We start from the raw sequence: 19,967 nt of genomic DNA on the forward strand, positions 1-19,967 counted from the left end.
ATTGCAATATTCCAAAACTTTCACGGATCCTTTACAAAGAACCACTTCTAATTTAACTTGAATACATTGTTTTCATTCTCAGTTTTTCTGGTTACAGAACTTCCCTTCTCCTTCACTCATCATTTCTCCCTTTAGTGATGTTTGTACGTACTTGCAAGAAAAGGAAGCATTTAATTTTAAAGCCGCCTGGGCAGTCCCGACTTCATCCCAGCACAGGTAGCCACCATCGCCTCGCAAGCCTGTCTAGCTCAAGCCCGCAAGGTGCTCCTGGCCAGTCTCCCAGGGACTGGGTGCAAAGGGACAATCACACCCAGCCCTATATTGCCTGGAAAGACCATCAGGCAAGGCTTCCAGGTCCAACAAAAGGGCCAGGGGCGGGACTTCCTCCACTCCCTCATTTGGGAGATTTTTCAAACAAAAGGCTGGGAACTTCAAATGAGACATGTGCTGCAGTTTCACCCACACCACTGGCAGCTCTGAGCTGGACAGCGGTTTGGCTTTCCCAGTTGGCTGCGACTGCAACCTTACCTTCCTCCTGTGGCTGGTGGCAGAGGGGAAAGTGAGCCAGGGCTGAGCCGTTGCCGCTCGGCTCCCCCCCATGTCATTCCCCACCTGGATTCTCCACAAATGCTGGGCCTCACCTGCCAGAGGGCGGGGGATGAGAGGCAACCAGAGAGTATGAGGCTATGCCGCTTGTATCGCCCCTCTGTCAGCTGCCCCTGCCCTTCCCTTGCCCACTGGCCCGCACACTTTGGCTGAGCATGGGCCACCACTATGAGAACAATGCGAGTCCATGGACTGGAAGGTAAGGCTGATGATGAGGAAGGAAGATTCGCTCCAGGCTTGCTGCGCTCGGCTGAAAGACTGCCTCGGGGGGAAGCCACGTCGAGTCTCGGCCTCCTTTTGGGCCCTGCTCTAGGCCTCTGCCTACTCACCCTCCCATCCACCTCACGCCCTGAAGCCAGCCTGCGACAAGAGGACATTCCACTTCCAGGCCAGCCCGGCCAGCAGACGAGTGAGTGGGTGGCCGTTGGAGGAGGAATTTTCTCTCAGGCTTCCCACCCAGAGGCCCCATGGAAGCCGAAGCTGGGCCTGAAAGGCAGCTGAGCCTCACTGTGTTCCCCCCCCCACACCAAGGCAGCCCTTCAGCTGAACGCATCAAGCCTGGAGTGGATTTTCCTTCGCCACCGTCAGCCTTACCTTCCAGTGCATGCAGTTCACACCATTCTCACAGCAGCAGCCTGTGCTCAGTTGAAGCACAGAGGCTGGCAGGTGGGCGAAGGCAGGGGCAGCTGGCAGAGGGGCAATTTGGGCTGTGTAGTCACTATTCCCTGGTCGCTCACCATCCCATGGTAGGCAAGGCCCAGCAGCTGTAGAGAATTCAGGCAGGGATCCGAGCAGCGACAGCTCAGCCCTGGTTCGCCTTCCCCTTTGCCATCAGTCATGGGAAGAAGGTAAGGTTGTGGGACGAAGAAAGAGGTGGTTGTGAGGGAAGAAGCAGGGAGAGTGAGTAAAAATCCTCTGAAGAAGGGGAAATGCCGTGGAGATAAGCAAGCCAATTCGGCAAAGGGTGACACTGTGGTGGAAACATGCAGGAGCAAGCGAGTGGTGATGGGGAGGTGTCCCTTTAGAAAGGCAGGAATTGTGCATTCCCCAACCCAAGGTGAAGGGCAAGCAGGTGGAATGAAGGGGGGAGGCTCCAGGGAAGGCCAGAGGCAGGAATTGGCATGTCCTCCAACTAGAGTGAGTGGGCGGCATGTGGGTGGAAGGAGAGCCAGGCCCAAAAGGTGGCCAAGCCTTGCTGTGTCCACCCCGAGGTGACCCTTCAGCGAAGCACCTTATCTTTGTGGGCGATGAGCAGAATGGACAAGGTGCAGAGATCAGCTGGGCTCTGTGGCCAGCGTGGTAGGCTGCGGCAAAGGCAGGCAAGCAGGTGAGGCACAGAGATCAGCTGGGCTGCGTGGTCTGGTCAAGCGAGCGAGCAAAGAAGCCAGTGAGTAGTTCAGCGTGGGCGTGTCTCTAGCCACCAGCCAAGGTGGGTGAGGCAAGATGGGGGGGGCATTGTGGGCAGGGCCAGCTAGTGATGCAATTAACCGGTTCTGTGAACTGCACAAAATCTTAACAATCGGTTCACCTGAACCAGTCCAAACTGGCTGAATCCCACATCTGATCTTGCCCCTTATTTATGTATGAGCAATACTGACTACTCAATGCAATACAATAATACAGATCTGATTAGAATTACTTTGAATTTCTGATTTGCCAATGAATGTGCAATCATTTGATAAAACTTGTTGGGTATTGCATTGAAATTTATCTAGTAAAGCTACAAGATGACACTAAATTTTTTCTCAACACTCTCAATTTGCCTTCTGGTCCTATCACAGCTGCATGGAGCTATCACTATAGGTTTAGTTTAACCTATATCACTATAGATTTAGTTTAAATGTTTATATGAGGTTTTGGTGATGTCACAATTAAAGAAGGCAAATCCAACAATTGATTTTCATTTATGGGTAGTAACCACATAGATATATTGTAAAAAAAAAACCTCCATCACTTATACAACAAAAACCAAAACAACATTGAAGTACTAGAAGTAGAGTTAAGGTTAATAGGGTTTCCTTTATACAAATAATTAACTTTGTTTGTATAAACGAAACTACTCACTGTTTTAACTGCTCACTGAAAATAGTAAAAAGATATATGAGAGATTGTTAGAATTGCCAGACAAAAGGAGGAATGAGTTAGTAACTGTTCAAATCAATCTTTCCCATCCTGGTGCCTCCTACAGAAGTCTTCAGGTCCTACATTTTTTAATCAATATGAACTCTAATCTTGAACTTTTATTTCCAAAATAGTTGAGGGGCATCTGATTAAAAAAAGCCGTTTTACTGTATTTATAACAGTTGCAGCATCTCTGGGCCATGTGATTGCCATTTGCAACCTTTCCAGCCAGATTTTAGCAAGTAAAGTCAATGGGGAAATCCAAATTTATTTAATGACCACATGATTCACAACTATTGCAATGATTTGTCAACTGTAGCAAAAAGCTTGTAAAATTGGACATGACACACTTAATAACCCCTACTTTACAACAGAAATGCAGGTCTCAATTATGATAATAAGTAGATGACTATCTATATATACTCCCATATGCAAAGGCATCTCTCTGAAGTAGAGTGTCAAATTAAGATGATAACAATGACCGTGAGCTTGAAGCCCCAGCCTTTAAAAAAGTGCATTGAGATACAGTACAGTATACATCATGGCCCAATCTGATCTTCAAGAAAACAAAATGTTTGCACATTATGTATGCGCACAGTTTTTGAAACTAAAAAGAAAAGCATACAGGTGCACATATAAAAATAACATACAATTTTACAAACAAATATCAATACCTTCACATATGTAACATTAGGTCTCTGTAAATCACATGAAAGAGGTGTTTTGGAATGTATGGAACCACACAATTTTTAAAAATCCTCCCATAGCTGCCATACAAGTCTGAAAGGGTTACTAAATGAATTGTTGCAAGTCAAGAACCACTTCTACTTGATCACTGGAGGTTTTAAAGAAGAGATTGGACAGCCATTGTCTGGAATGGTATAGGGCAGAGGTGGGAACAATCGCCTCTTTATGACTTGTCGACCTCAACTCCCAGAATTCCTGAACCAGCATTGGCTCAGGAATTGTGGGAATTGAAACCCACAAGTCATAAAAGGACCATCGTTCCCCACCTCTGGTACACGGTATAGGGTCTCCTGCGTGAGCAGGGGTTTGACCAAAAGATCCCTTCCAGCTATGTTGTATATCTGTCACCTGTTAGAAGGTGACAATTTCCACTTCCAAGACCACTATGAATTTGACCTTATTGCTGTGCACTTGAAAAATAGAAATAATCACTGTAACAGAAAAGGAGGGTGACGTTTATCTTAATATTATAGATGAACTATGAGCCAAATCTTGGATCATAATGTCAGTTACATTCCTAAGAGTCAGAAATTCCCAGCAAGAGTGAAGTTTGAATACATCCCTCTTAAAAGAAATAAGTTACTGTGGTAATGGGTGCCATGAAATGTACGAGACAGAAAATAGGTTGGAATAATAGTGTGCTGAATGCTTGGGAAATCAAAATTTGTGGAAGAAATTTTGGAAGAGTCTGCCAAATAAATAAATTATACTATAGTCTAGAAAACCTAAACACAGAAGCAACATTAAAAAGCTCCAGAAAAAAGAACCAATCATAATATCACTGTTGCAAAAAAATAGGAACAAATTATGATGACTATACTTAAAAGGAAGTACAATATAGACAAGGTGAAAGACTGCCAATTAAAATACTACTTCTGAGATGTTTAGATCAGAAGTCTGCATGGAATTAAAAAAACTAAGTGTGACCACTGTGAAGGACCAGCAATTCTGTGATCACAAAGATGGCATTATTACAAGGCAATTAAACTGAATGACAATAAAATAATTATAAATTATAATTATCTCAAGGCTTTTGTCCACATCATTTTTTGGTCAAGCCTAGAAATAAACTGCTTTAAATTCTAAAGTTGTTTCACTGGGCCTATTCTTCAGTACTTACGAAGGTAGGTATCTAAAGGTATGCAAGTCTCCAAATCATCAGCTGGAGATAAAAGTTCACAGATGCTTTCAGCCATATGTCCCTCAGGAAATTTGCTTAAGTCTCCACATTTTTTGAGAATTTCTACACAATCTGACCTTCAATAAAACAAAATGTTTGCACATTATATATGTGCACAGTATTTGAAACTAAAAAGAAAGTACAGGTGCACATATAAAAATAACATACAATTTTACAAACATATATCAATATGTAATATTAGATCTCTGTAAATCATGTGAAAGTGGTGTTTTGGAAAGTATGGAATCACACAATTTTTAAAAATCCTTCCATAGCAGCCACACAAGTCTGAAAAAAGACACAACTAATTAAATGTTAGAAAACAAATTTGTAGGCCTTTCTATGTGTTCCAAAGCACCTCTTTCTGAAGATTTTCACAGCCCTATATAATATGGTGTGTAATTATGTTTGCCTAAAAAACTATTAATGCATTTAGTAACTTAAATTATTTATTCTACAATAAATTACGATATAGCATTAATCTTGAACTCTTACATAAGCAGTGTACTTTGCATTATCACATCACATGTGGAACTTCATTAAAATTATTTTACTTATTAGATTTATTTACCGCCCATCTTGGCTTGTGGTGAAAATTATAAAGGCAGAGGGATCCAATAACTCATTCTGAATACAAATATGTATAAATTCTGCCAGTTCTTTTTGTATTGCTATTTTTCCAATTAAAAACATCTTGGATGAACTCTCAGATTATGGGTCCTTTACCGTTCTTGAATTTGTCCACAAATTATGCTGAGAGGAATTCACCACTAAGCAGAATAGAAGCTCAGCCAAAGTATTTTATGTACATTGCACAGAACCATGATGGCAAGCCTATGGCACGCGTGCCAGAAGTGGCACGTAGAGCCATTTCTCCGGGCACGCTAGCCGTTGCCTGTTGCTCTTCTGAGTTCCGGCATGCACAGCCAGCTGGTCTTTGTGCGCGTGGGAGCGCCAGAAACTGCAAGAGCAGCTCCCCAGCATGTATGTGGTGCCGGTCAGCTGGACTTCACGTGCGCCGGTTTCCGGCACTCCTGTGCGTGCGCACCAGAGAGCTGCTCTTCTGATTTCCAGTGTGTGTGTGTGTGTACTCCCATTTTGGCACTCAGTGCCGAAAAGGTTCACCAACAGTGGCATAGAACATTATTATGATTGTCTATAGATTTATTCCTCTCCACAATTTCATGGGGTTTGGATTTGCGCAGCAAAACCTGACTAGACCCTATTCAATTACATAATACATTAGGTATACACAATTTAGTAAAAAAAATAATAATCTGTAAAAAAGTAATTTTCTAGCCATCTTATCTGAAAATCAAATCAAACCTGAACTTGGTTTAATAACTCTGACTTGCACAAATGTTTGAAATCAATTGTTTAAATTTCCAAATATATCACATAGTTGCTTCCCTTGGTATATGTTTTTTAACTGGTGGTAAAAACATACTTTATTAAATAAGAATAATTTTGGATCAGTTCTAGAACAAAATGTGAAAGCTTTGTTTGTTGGAAATGCGCTAATTAGTTCTAATTTCAGTTTTGCTTTATGCTTTCTTCATTTTGTTACTGAAAATATAATTTTTAAAATACTACTGTCATTTAATTTTCTTTTTTCTACATGCATATCCGACTGAAAACCTACTAAAGTTAACCCTCTCCATGTAATCATCTGAATGTTTAAAGAAAAAAAGAGAATGAAGAACCACACCGTGGTTTTCCCCAACACTCTCTCAAGATCTTCACATAATCAGCTGAAAATTCTGAATGACAGCTGCCCTTACATTAGCCTGAAGATGAACACAGACTTTTATGAGATATGACACATTAGCATATTTTCCTCTACATTTTTCAGCTGAAGGTATGGATGTACATGGAACCTCTTTTGCTATCTAGTTTTAACATTAAGAAAAATGCCTGAAGGTAGCTATTAAATGCTAAAAATCTACTTACTTGCAAATAATACTTCCTCTAGATTTACTATGACACGGTTTAATTTGCAGTGAACAAGCAACTGCCTTCCACATTTCTGGTTGGCATTTCTTAATATCAAGTACAGGTATATTTATAAAAGGCATCTTAATGCTTCCTTTTTCCCAAAGTCTCATATCATTCATAGCTCCTTGATCTGACTGGGCATTGCAGCTCCTGAAGAGTTCAGTAGGCCTTCAATGAAAAAGTCATGCAAACAGAAGGCGACAATTTCAAAATCTTTAGATATAGATAATAAATAATAATAAAGTACATCTTTAGATAAAAAACTGGGTTTTGCCTAAAATAAGAAAAAAAGACTGATGTGTATTATGAATTGATTATGTGCCATTATGTCATTTTCAACTTCTAGCAACCAAATAAATAGATTTTCTCAGTGAACATCTATTCCTAATCTCTTCTTTAGAATTTCCCAAAGGTGATTTCATGCTTTACATAAAAAGAATTATTGTAATCCAATGCTAAATTTAAAATATTGACCCCATAACATCCTGTTCATTTTTTATAATCCTCATCAAATACAAGTGGTCCTCAACTTACGACCACAACCGAATCCAAAATTTATGCTGCTAAGTGAAACATCTGTTAAGTGAATTTTGCCCCATTTTACAATCTTTCTTGCCTCAGTCGTTAAGTGAATCACTGCAGTTGATATGATAGTAACCCAGTTATAAATAAATCTGGCTTCCCCGTTGACTTTGCTTGTCAGAGTGTCACAAAAGATGGTCACATGACCCCAGGACCCTGCAACTGGCATAAATATGAACCAGTTGTCAAGCATCCAATTGTAAATTACTTGACCATGGGGATGCTGCAACAGTAATAAGTGTGGAAAAAAAAATCTAAGTCACTTTTTTCAGTGCCACTGTAACTTCAAAGTATCACTAAATGAACTGTTGTAAGTAGAGGACTACCTGTAGTAGTTTTTATATAACAATATGTGGTGCAAGGTGAAGGTAAATATCAAGGAAATAGAAGTCAGAAAATCATTCATATATACAAAAAAACTCATACAATGTTACTATAGTTCTTCAAGTTAATGCACATATAAAGATTATAAACTTATAAAAAAACCCATATGGAATATTTTAGGGTTTATAGATTTGTTTGATCAAAATCTACCCTTGAAGATTATTTTTATTAATATCCATGCCACTTTGAAGTGATGCAGAAAGACCTCACCTATATCTCCAGCCTAATCTAGGTATACAAAATAATAGAAAATATTCCCAAAACAGCCCTTATATTCTTACCCAAATAATGTCAATAGGATTTTCATGCTCTGAATTCCTTTGCAAGGATATTTTTCCCTTATATAAAGGGGAAAATCACTCCCTTACTCTTGAATCTACTCTTCAGTGGTGGGATTCAAAAAAATTTACTACTTGTTATGTGGGCGTGGCTTGGTGGGTGTGGCAGGGGAACGTTACTGCAAAATCCCATTCCTTCCCCACCCCACTAACCTGCTTTCCAGCTCCATTTTCCTGTGCAGGGCAAAAAAAGAAAGCCCAGCTGATCAGCTGGGACTCGGGAGGCAGAGAATAGATGAGGGCAGGGCCAGTCAGAGGTGGTATTTGTCGGTTCTCCAAACTACTAATTTCTGCTACTGGTTCTCCAGAACTGGTCAGAACCTGCTGAATACCAACTCTGCTACTCTTGCATTCTACTATATTGTGCCAATCATGAGAATCATCTCATCAGTCTCATTACTACTGTAACAACTTACAACAATAATTCTGCTCCCGGGAGAAGGCGGAGCTTAGTTTCGGCGATACAGCTGTAATCTCGGGGCTCCAAGATCACAGCTGATATTTTCGCCCCCGGTCGGTTCTAACGGACCTAAACCGTCCCGTAGAGACGGTGATTGTGTAGGGCACATTTCCTGGATCCCAGGGACATCGCAAAGTCCCTGGTTCGATCCGGAAGAAGTCCTATTGCTGGCGGCGGAGAGGCAGCCCCCATAGCTGCTGAAGTCGGGACAGCTCCGGTAAGGAAGAGCTGAGAGTGAAAGTGTGTCGGCTGGGTGAGAAACTTTTTTTTTTTGCTAATTAGCTGAGTTTTGAAAGGACACTCTGGATATAAGAAGAAATCTGTGAGATTTTTTTTTTGACAAAAACTGTATGAGCGGCGTTTTTTAAAGAGATGTCAAATTGAGGCTTGGATTTTTTTTCTATTTCTTACTTTTTTTTTTGGAATTTCAGCGTGACATTATAGTTAACTGGACTGAATTTTCTCTTATATATATTTGCTCCTTTTTGATTTTTTTAAGATAGAGGCTCCCTTTGGCTATTGTCTTTTTTTTCTTTATATATATATGTTAATACTTTCTCTTTTTGCTTAATTTAAAAAATAAATAAATGTTTTTTTGGCTGGTGGGGGGGGGAGTGGATTAAGAAACTTTGTAACACTGCCAACTAGAGGCTTGAAAATATTTCATTTGAACTGGAAAAGAACTATGAAAAGACTACTTCTCAAGGACATTACAATTTGATAAGATAGAGGGAGAGCGTGCTATTACAGGTGTTCTCCTGGACTCTTATCAATATTTCAACACTTGAGGCTTGGCCTTGAAGCTTGTTGAGAAGAGAGTCATAATAAGAGCCTCGGACAAATAAATAGAGTGCAGTGTTGTTGTTTTTTCGTTATCTTTTTTCAGTCGTGTACCCTTACTCACCAGCCTCCTTGTAAACTTTAATTTTAGTAATATTCTTATTTTTGCTTTTTATTTTAAAGGGATAGCCTCAGAATTTTTTTTTCTTTATTTTTCTTTTCTTCTCCTTTTTTTTACTGGGATTCCTTCTGCTTTTTTCATTTATATTTTTGGACCACTCTGCCTTTTCTTTTTATTATTGAGACTTCCCAATTGGATTGAAGATTATTATTATTTTTTGGGGGTTGGTTTTCTTTTGCTTCCTTCTATTTTTCTATTTTTCATTTTTCAATTTGGACTACTTCATAATTGGATTAGGGTCTAGAAGAACCTGAAGATTTTCTTCTTCTTTTTCTACTTTTTTTATTGGGCTTTTTATTATTGGATTTTTCCATTTTGGATTATAATTGGCTATTCTACCAGTTGGATTAAAAGCTAAAAAGAATTTGAAGGTCTTGAAGCATCAAAATGAGCAGAAAACCCATATCTTCTGGCGTTTCTACTTCTACCTCTGCCTCCCCACCAGCTGGACAACGCCTGATTCAGACAATGTTGAAGCAAGATAAAGAACAAGAAAAAGTGACTTTACAGATGATTATGCAAGGAATCCAAGATCTCAAGATAAAATCAGACGCCATTGAACAAAGAATAGAGAATATTGAAGAAAGAACAGGGAAGACTGATGAAAAATTGAAAATATTCAACAAATGATGACGAAGTATGAGGAGAGATTCCAAAAATTGAGGAAGAAGGTGCACAAAGAGAGGAGAAGATTGGAAATATTGATAGCAGATTAACAGTGGTTGAACAAGATAAAAGTGGGATGTTGAGGTGGGAGATGGAGAGGTCAGAATTCTATCTCAGATTTCAAAATATAGAAGAAGAAAAAGGAGAAAACTTGGCTGCGATAATGATAGAAATTTTGGCGGAGGCGTTGGAAATTACAGAGGAAAAGATGATGGATGGAATAGATGAGGTATATCGAGTCTTTACAAGATATGCGATGAGAAATAAACTACCAAGGGAAGTTCATATTAGATTTACCAAAAAATCCACCAAAACACAAATACTACAAGTTGTAAGAGAGAAGATATTGAAATACAAAGGCAAAGAGATTATGGTTTTAAAACAAATACCCAGAAGAGTGAGAGAGATGAGAAGAGAGTATCGATTCCTGACCAAAATGTTATTGGATAAAGAAGTGAATTATAGATGGCTGATTCCAGAAGGATTAATGTTTACGTGGCAAGAACAGAGACATAGAATTGATTCAATTGAGAAAGCAAAACTTCTACACAGAATTTTTTGGAAGGAGAGAAGCAGAGGCAGAGAAAGAGGTCTCATTAATTGGGTTTCAAGAGGAACAATTGGAGATTGAAGAAGAGGAAGGTGCAGTAGGTGGACAGGTGGATAGGAAAGAACAGCGTGAAGTGAGATCCACGAGAGCTGTTAGACCTAAATATAAAGCATAATCATGGAGGAAAAAAAATTGATTACAATGAATATAAATGGACTTAATTCAGCTGTTAAAAGAAGGAAAACTTTTCATAAATTAGAGAAATTAAAATTTGATATAATTTGTTTACAAGAAGTACATATTAAAAAGCAACATGAACAACTGTTAGTACAACCAAAATTAGGGAAAATATTTACTTCTTTGACTCAATGTAAGAAAAGAGGTGTGGTTCTATACATTAAAGAGGTCATCCCAGCAAAATTGATCTATACGGATGAAGATGGAAGAGTATTAATGGTGGAAATAATGGAAAATAACATAAAAATACTCTTGATTGCAATTTATGCTCCGAATGATAAACAAGAAGAATTTTATAAAAAATTACACATGAAAATAACTGGACTGGACTATGTTAATATAATTATGATGGGAGACTTTAATGGAATTGTGGACAATAAACTGGATTATATAGCAACAACAACAAAGCAAAATAGAAAGACTCTCCCTAAATCTTTTTTTAAAATGACAGATGAATTAACCTTAAAAGATATTTGGAGAGAAAGAAATGTTAAAGCTAAACAATTTACTTTTTATTCAAATAGACATTTATCATGGTCCAGATTGGATATGATTTGGATCTCATCAGAATTAATATCTAATATTCAAGAAACAAATATTGAAACAAGTACTTGGGCAGATCATAGCCCAATGACAATTAAATGGAAGGGACAAAAAAAAGATCGAGATGGACGTTAAACAATACTATTTTAAAGGAAAAAGATTTTACACAATGGATGGAGAAAGAATTGGTTTTTTTCTTTAGGGAAAATAAAAAAGAAGATACTTCATTGCAGAATGTTTGGGATACAATGAAGGCATATGTTAGAGGTTTGATAATAGATTATACAAGAAGAAAGAACATTAGGAAAAGGCAAGCCACTAAGATCTTGGAAGAGGAATATAAAAGACTTGAAAAAGAATTACAGAAAATGCCACAGAAAAAGGAAATTAAATTGAAGTTGGATATAACTAAACATAAAATGGAATTAATAGAGAAAGAAGAATTGAATAGAAATATTAGAGATGATAAAAGCATAAAAGGAATGAAAATTAAAAAGGAAGAATTTAAACTGCAAGCTTTTGCTGACGTCTTAGTCTTTATTTTGGAAGATCCGTTAGAAACAGCTCCAAAGTTATTGGAAAAGATAGAGATATATGGTGAGGTGGCTGGTTTGAAAATAAATAAAGACAAAACAAAGATTTTGACAAAGAACATGCTACTGAGACAAAGAGAAGAACTGGCAGACCTGCTGAAAATTCAAGTTACGAATAAGGTTAAGTATCTGGGGATACATTTGACAGCAAGATGTAGCACATTAAAAGAGAATAATTATATTAAACTTAAACAACAGATAGCTATAGACTTGAAGAAATGGGAAAACTTGCAATTGTCATTAATAGGGAGAATTTCAACAATTAAGATGAACATTTTACCTAGAATCCTATTTCTCTTTCAAACAATACCAATTAGGCTTGGAAAAGACTATTTTGATTATTTAAATAAAATTATGTTGAAGTATATATGGCAAGGTAAGCAAGCGAGAATAAAGCTAAAGCTTTTGCAAGATGCTAGAATTAGAGGAGGTTTTGGTCTGCCCAATTGGGAATTGTACTATCAAGCTGCAAGTTTGATGTGGGTTAAGGAATGGATAACATTAAGAAAGACTAGATTGTTGACATTAGAAGGTCATGATTTGCTGTTGGGTTGGCATGCTTTTTTATGGTATAAGGGAACTAAAACACAGGGTTATTTTAGAAGACATTATATACGGGAGTCTTTGTGGTTAAACTGGGAGAAGATAAAAAGGCAATGTTATTTGAAGATTCCAGTTTGGTTATCGACTATTGAAGCATTTTCCTATCCTATAATTTATAAGAAGGAACAAACAGTTAGATATGGGGAACTATTGGATGAAAAGGGTAAACTTAAATCAATACAAAGTTTAGAGAAACAAGGTATAAAGATGAATTGGTTTTCATATGCGCAAATACATTCAAGGTATGAGGAAGATTTTAAAACAGAGGGATTCTATGATAAACAGACTGATCTAGATAAGATTTTGATGGGTACTGATGAGAAGGTGATAAAAAAATTGTATGGTTATTTATTGGGAATTAAATTAGAAGAAGAACAAGTTAAAGAAACTATGATTGTTTGGGGGAAGAATTTTGGATATGGGATTGATTTAGAGAAATGGCAAAAATTGTGGTCTCAAAATTATAAAATGACAATGTCAACAGCATATAAGGAAAATTTGTATAAGATGTTTTACAGGTGGCACTTTCCCCCGACAAGAATAGCAAGAATGTTCAAGAACAAATCTGCAAAATGCTGGAAATGTCATCAGATACCTGGCTCATATTACCATATGTGGTGGACTTGTGAGAACGCTAAAAAATATTGGACTAAAATTCGCATGTGGTTGGAAAAAATGACAAAAAAACGTATAGATTTGAAACCGGAGTTCTTTTTATTGGGAATCTTACCAGATACATATAGTAAAGATTTGAAATTTGATTGTAAATGTGTTAACAGCGGCTAGGATTGTATTTGCTAAAAACTGGAAGAATGAGAAAACACCATCACAGGAAGAAATTATTAAGAAAATGTTGGAATGTGCTGAGATGAGTAGATTGACATTTGAAATTAGAGAGCAAGAGGATAAACAATTTTATGAAATTTGGGATCTTTTTTATCAGTGGTTAGATGACAAAATACGATAATAGAATATTTAGAAAGTTAGATAGCAAGGAATACTTTTATCTTTTCTTTTGCCTATGTTATTTGACATTATATCTATAAAGTGTTTTTAGGATAGATTTGGTATGACTATATGATTTGTTATAGAATAAATGGTTTAAAGTTTTGTTCTCTCATAAAATATGAATGATTAAAAGTATAGTCAAATGTTTTATTAATAGTGATATTAGGATATATGAGTTTGGATTGACAATATGAGTTGTTATGTAATGTAACTGCAATTGAGACTATGAAATGAATGCACAAAACTGATGAACCAACCGACACACTGTATGTACATAAGAGAGTTGATGTTTTGATGTTTTGTTTGTCTTGTTTGTTTGTAGAAAATCAATAAAATTGGTTTAAAAAAAAAATTCTGCTCCCAACTGTGGTTTAAAATTGAGGATTGCATGTGACTTTCTGTAAATGACTTTCTGACTTAGCTAATCCTTGATTTGCAGTCACAATTCCATTACTCAGCAAGGTAGCTTTAAGTGAGTTCCATTGCTAAGCAAGTAGTTGTTAGTTGTAAGTGACCATGACTTTTTTGCCACGTTTATTAAGTAAATCACAGCAATTACATTAATCATGTTATTAAATTAATCTGATTTCCCATTGACTTTGATTGTCAGAAGCCAGCTAGAAAGGTCACAAATGACAATTACTTGATCCTGGTACCTGCAACCATCGTAAATACATACTGGTTGCAAAGTGCCTGAATTTTATTTATGTGACCATGGGGATGCTGTAATTGATTGTAAATGCAAGGTCCAGTTGTTAATCACTTTTTTCAGCGTCACTGTAACTTCTAATGGTCACAACATGGATGGCTATAAGGCAAAGGCTATCTGTACTCTATACTTTCATGTAATAGCATTTATAATTTTGATTATTACCAATTACCAAAAACCTCTCTTCCTAGCCCATTTCTCATTTATATTCCGCTTTTTTATTTTTTTCCACTTAATCTTTCTATGCTGAGAAGATATAATTTTCATTGAGTATATTAAAATTAGATTTGGTAAGTTGCTATCTTATCATTTGGAGCAACAAATCAGTAGAGCTTAATTTCTGAAATACAGGTCATCCTTGACTTATGAACACAATTGAGCCCAAAATCTATGTTGGTAAGTGAAACCATTTGCCCCATTTTATGACTTTTCTCACTACTATTGTTAAGTGAATCACTGCAATTGTTAAGTTAGTAACACAGTTGTTAAGTAAATTTCAATGCAAATCACAGGACTACTTGTGGTTACTAAGAACAGCCAGACTGTTTTAATAATTAACTTTTTCTTGTTTATGACTCTGTTTATAGTTGGATGAAAAGAGGGCCCATAATGAGATTGATCTATCGCTGAGTCAGATAGACTTTCAATTGTTTTTGTTAGATAATACTAATAAAGATGAACCTCAAGTCATGACTGTAATCTATTCCAGGACTTGGGTCGCTACCTGATGTGGTCGCAAACAGAAGTGAGACTGACTGCGCATGTGCTTACAATTCTGCGCATGCGCGGAAAGAGAAATAGCTGCGGCTGTATTTGATCAGCACCCGAGGATCTATTTGTGACCAGAAGCAACAATTTTCCCAAATTTTTGGTCATCACCCGATTTGGTCACAAACAGAAGTGTTTGTGACCCAAGGTTCTACTGTATATTGAAAGCATATTTGCTAATCCAGGAGCTATTAGGTTCTATTCAGTCATAGCAAAATGGAAACATTCCTGGCCCAGTGGAATAGTACAAAGCATTTACAAGTCTGAAAGTATCTATGCTTTTGGAAGTATATAATGAATACTTTTCAGGATGATAAATTGCCATCATCGTTCTACGAACTATATGTGAGATTGACTTTAGGACAAAGTAAGAATCCTAAATTTTGTTACAATTTGATATATGGGACTTAAAAGATTTATGGGATGAAGAAGAAAAATGCAAATTTGGTTTGTTTGAGCTATAGTTCAATAATAGGTTGGTATTTCTAGTGCTGTTCAATTTTGACAGAATGGGTTTAATGGTCTAGTTTATAATAACTATGTTATTGGCTCTGGCATATAAATAAGGGTTTATAATAATAACAATGGGTAACAATTTTTGGTGAGGTTTTTTCCAGGCCCAACCCCTTTATTTGCTTATGCTTAATGGGCAGAATCTTGTTAAACTAAAGCTATAGATTCTATGATGAGGCTACCCTACACTTCTTCCCCCCTCCCACATCCAGCTTGGGACTATAATATAGTCTCTTGATCTGGATCTCTTTTTAGGAAAGCTCTGTATTGCCAAACTCTCCCCAATTCCTCCAGGTGCACATCCCATCATATATTTAATAGTTACTTTGACAGAATAATTTTTGCTTTAGAATTCTACTACAGGGATAATAGTTGGTTAATAATATCTATATTAGGACTTTTAATATATAAATATATATTAAATATAGTAGATTCATTTTCATAATGTTTAATTGCTAATTGAGATTAGATTTTTCTTATGAAAAATTTAGGCTTTAAATAGAAATAGAAAATTGGCTTGTGTTTTTAACTACAATATAAATATATATACAATATGTTGTAGTTAACAAAACCCATTATTTAAGTATCCAATTTCAGATAAAAAGATATTTCCTCTTATTAAGATATTTAATACCTGGAATAGTAAAGTGTATAATGGGCTAGAACACACAGTTGTAGTTGATTGGTTGAAAAATGTGGGCTCCTGCTTTAGGCAATCTATGTTATGATTGGTTGCTGGATGTAAAAGGGGAGTTTCCCTTTTTCCCCCCTGCCTTTTTTGTCGGTGTGCTCTGTATGCTTCTTTTGGTGATTTACTTGACAATTTACCTCATGATAATGCGATGTTCCTCTTTACCTGAATAACTTGTTTGATGTATATATAGATGTAAAATATATATTTATTTACATAAAACAATAAGTTCATGTCGGTGTCTCTGACTTCACTTGAACACCTGCTGAGTAATTCATTGAATCTTGCAGAAATATAACATCAGCTTTAGGTCTATTATTTTAAATATACTTATTTATAGAATCTATAACAAGCAAACCTCTTTTAAAAGCAGTTTAAAATTCCTAAGTTAAACTTACTTACTAACTCTCTTAAAACGTAATACGGGTAGTCATAGACTTGCAACCACAATTTGAACAGAAACAGAATTTCTGTTGTAAGTCACTGTGGTTGTAAATCACATCAGGCCTGTTCTTGCAATTTTCACAGGGGCCTTTGAGCAAATCATGCAGTTGTTAAGCTTCCCCAGATTCCCCAATAGATGTTGTTTTGCTGGATTTGACCAGAAATCAGCAAAAAAAGATTGCAAATCATGTTCACCTGGATGCAGGACACTGCAAACATTCAGAAATGTGAGCTAGTTTGCCAAGCAGCCAAATTGCAATCACATGTGGTGCAACAGTAAATATAGGTTGTAAGTGACTTTTTCTAAAGTTGTCATAACTTTGAACATTATTAATTATTATAAGTTGAGAACTACCTGCAATTTGAGTTTTCATGTGTTCTCATAATAATGTCATTTGCAGTCCAAAGGTAGACCTTGTTTAGTGATCACAATTGAGATCAGCAACTCAGTCCTTAAGTGACACAGCCATTAAGCGGAAAAATCACTTGACTACAACTGTGCTCCCAATATTACTTCAGCTTTCATTCCCCCCCCCCACTTCCTCACTTATCCCAATGCTAAGATAATTAGTAAGAAGGAAATTAATCTTTGCATTAATATTTACTGAAGAGGAAGGGATTACAAGAGAGGAAGCAGGCATACAAAGGGAATGTGTGAATACATGTTGAAAGGAATGTGTTGATACATATATTGATGTCAGTTGCCTGCTTAACATGCTCATGGTTTGAGCCCCAAGTTGTTGAGGCAAACAAAAGTCAAGGTTGCATTGATTAAGATCTTGTCAGTCACGGGAAGCAGCCAGGAGCTGACTAATTAAGATTATAGAGCTGAACTCTTTAACTTGTAGTTAGTGGTTTTTAGGGACCTGAAGAAAAAAAGCAGCTCCAAAAGAGATAGTTTGTTTAGACAATTTCTCCATTTGACAAGGAGTAAAATGGAAAGAAAAAAAAGTCAGGAACAGGACAACACATACTAACTGACTATAAAGGGATATGACAGAGACAGTGCAAACGTTGTAAATGAGCATTGGTTGCAAAGCTACTTTTTCATCACCATTATAACATTGAACAATGACTGCCTAAGATAATTGCTAAGTGTACTGTAATATTTTTATCCATTAAGGCAATATCAATATTAGCCATCTTAAAAAAAATGTCTATATCAATATTAGCCAACCCCCCAAAATAATTTGTCATGATTAATCTCTATAACAGTACACATTGACTACAAATTATTCATCCTGAAAAAGACTCTCAACTTAAAATGTATAAAAAGATTATTCCCAAAATGCTGGAAGTGCAAGGACTTAACAAGTACATTATATTACATGTGGTGGACATGTAACTATGCAGGAAAATACTGGAGATTGATACAGACATGGGTGGAACAAATGGTGGGAGAGCATATTCCATTTAAACCAGAATTATTTCTCTTGGGAATAATGGCAGAAGGTTATAGGAAATATATAGCATATTTAATAATACATGTATTGACAGCAGCAAGAATGGTATACGCACAATATTAGAAGAATGAAATCATACCACCACAAAGAGATATAATAAGGAAAATAATGGCTTGTGCAAAATCGAATAGGCTAACCTTAGAACTGAAAAACAAGGGGGAATCAGATTATTATGAAACATGTAATAACTTTTATCAGTTGTTGCAAAAAAGAAGGGAAGAATTAAAAAGTAAATATTGTATCAATAACATGAATGTTAATGGTCTAGTAATATTTTTGTATGTATGGCAAATGTAACGCCAAAACGTTTGTACTGTGTTGTATACTTATAATACATATATATATGGAGGGAGGGAGGGAGGGAGGAGGAGGGAGGGAGGGAGGGAGGGAGGGAGGGAGGAGAGGAGAGAGAGAGAGAGAGAGAGAGAGAGAGAGAGAGAGAGAGAGAGAGAGAGAGAGAGAGACTCTCAACCTCCAATTGAAATAAATCTTAAGGTACAGGACACAATTCAATTTCAGTTCCAAGAAACACAATAGCAGAAAGCTTTATTTTGCAGACTATTTTGCTCTATGGAGAACAGACTAAAATGCTCTTCTGTTTTTGCCTTTATTTTTATGACTGAATCTTCTTCTAATATAGTTCAAAATAACTCTTTTAACAAAGTAAAAACAAACAAAACAGATCTGTGAAAATGGCTCACTCAATTTTGCTCTAATTAAAATATTTTTAAAAGGGAGAGTAGAAAATCAAACAGGGAGTCACTTAAATTTCCATTCCACCAGAAATCTGTATACAGTATTACCACGGTCCTCATCGATAATCCATTTTGGAAGACATGCCAAATACTAAAACTGTTCAGTTCCAAGAAAAACATGTGACCTACCACGTGGCCTGCTATTCTGCCCAGAAGAAATAGTGTGTAGAATGGTAGATGACATTAGCAAATTCTTTTTTTTTTTTAATGTTGACTATCAGGAGAAAGACGAGCACCAGGACAAGATTTCTGCTTCAAAACGTGTCAAAAACCTAATTTGACAGGTCTTGAAGCAGCTGAGTTCCGAGATATATTTTGCTTTCTTAACCCCAGTTCTTAGGTGCATGATTAGCACTAGCCTATAGCTGTTATTCCCTTTGTGAAGATCTGATGCTACCGTCAATCAATCAGACTAGAGCTGGAAGGAACCTTGGAAGTCTTCTAGTCCTACCCTCTGCTCAAGCAGGAGACCCTATACCATTCCAGGTAGGTAGCTGTCCAGTCTGTTCTTTAAAATAACTACAATTTCTGGAGGCAAGCTGTTCCACTGGTTAATTGTCCTCACTGTTAGGAAGTTTCTCTTTAATTCCAGGTTGCTTCTCTCCTTAGTTTCCATCCATTGTTTCTTGTCCTGCCCTCTGGTGCTTTGGAGAATAACTTGACTCCTTCTTCTTTGTGGCAGCCCCTCAAATACTGGAATACTGCTATCAGGTCACCCCTAGTCCTTCATTTCTCTAGACTGGCCATATCCAATTCCTGCAACAGTACTTCATATGTTTTTGTCTCCAAACTTTTAACCATCTTCTTTGCACTTTTCCCAAAGTCTCAACATCTCTTTTGTAATGTGGTGACCAAAACTGGATGCATTATTCAAGGTGTGGTCTTACCAAGGCTTTATAAAGCAGTACTCATATTTCACATGATTTTGATTCTATGTCTCTGTTTATACAACCAAGCATTGTATTAGCTTTTTGACTACCGCTGCACACTGCTGGCTCATGTTTAAGTGATAGTCTTACTAGGACTCCAAGGTCCCTCTCACAGTCTTAG

The 19,967-nt window shown here is 36.9% G+C and overlaps 1 protein-coding gene across 1 annotated transcript in view; it reads right to left on the minus strand.

The window, feature by feature from the left end:
• RECK (reversion inducing cysteine rich protein with kazal motifs) overlaps nucleotides 1-19,967 on the minus strand; it is a 109,159-nt gene that overhangs the window by 38,081 nt on the left and 51,111 nt on the right. Inside the window, exons 11-12 of the mRNA XM_026678363.2 lie at nucleotides 6,605-6,817; nucleotides 4,595-4,731 (exon numbers count right to left, since the gene is read on the minus strand). Coding sequence (XP_026534148.1) covers nucleotides 4,595-4,731; nucleotides 6,605-6,817 — 350 coding nt within the window. The remainder of the gene's footprint in view (nucleotides 1-4,594; nucleotides 4,732-6,604; nucleotides 6,818-19,967) is intronic.

The sequence above is a fragment of the Notechis scutatus genome, chromosome Z, assembly GCF_049901735.1.
Source record: "Notechis scutatus isolate UNSWTSFEM ecotype Mainland chromosome Z, rNotScu1.2, whole genome shotgun sequence".
Lineage (NCBI taxonomy): Eukaryota > Metazoa > Chordata > Lepidosauria > Squamata > Elapidae > Notechis > Notechis scutatus.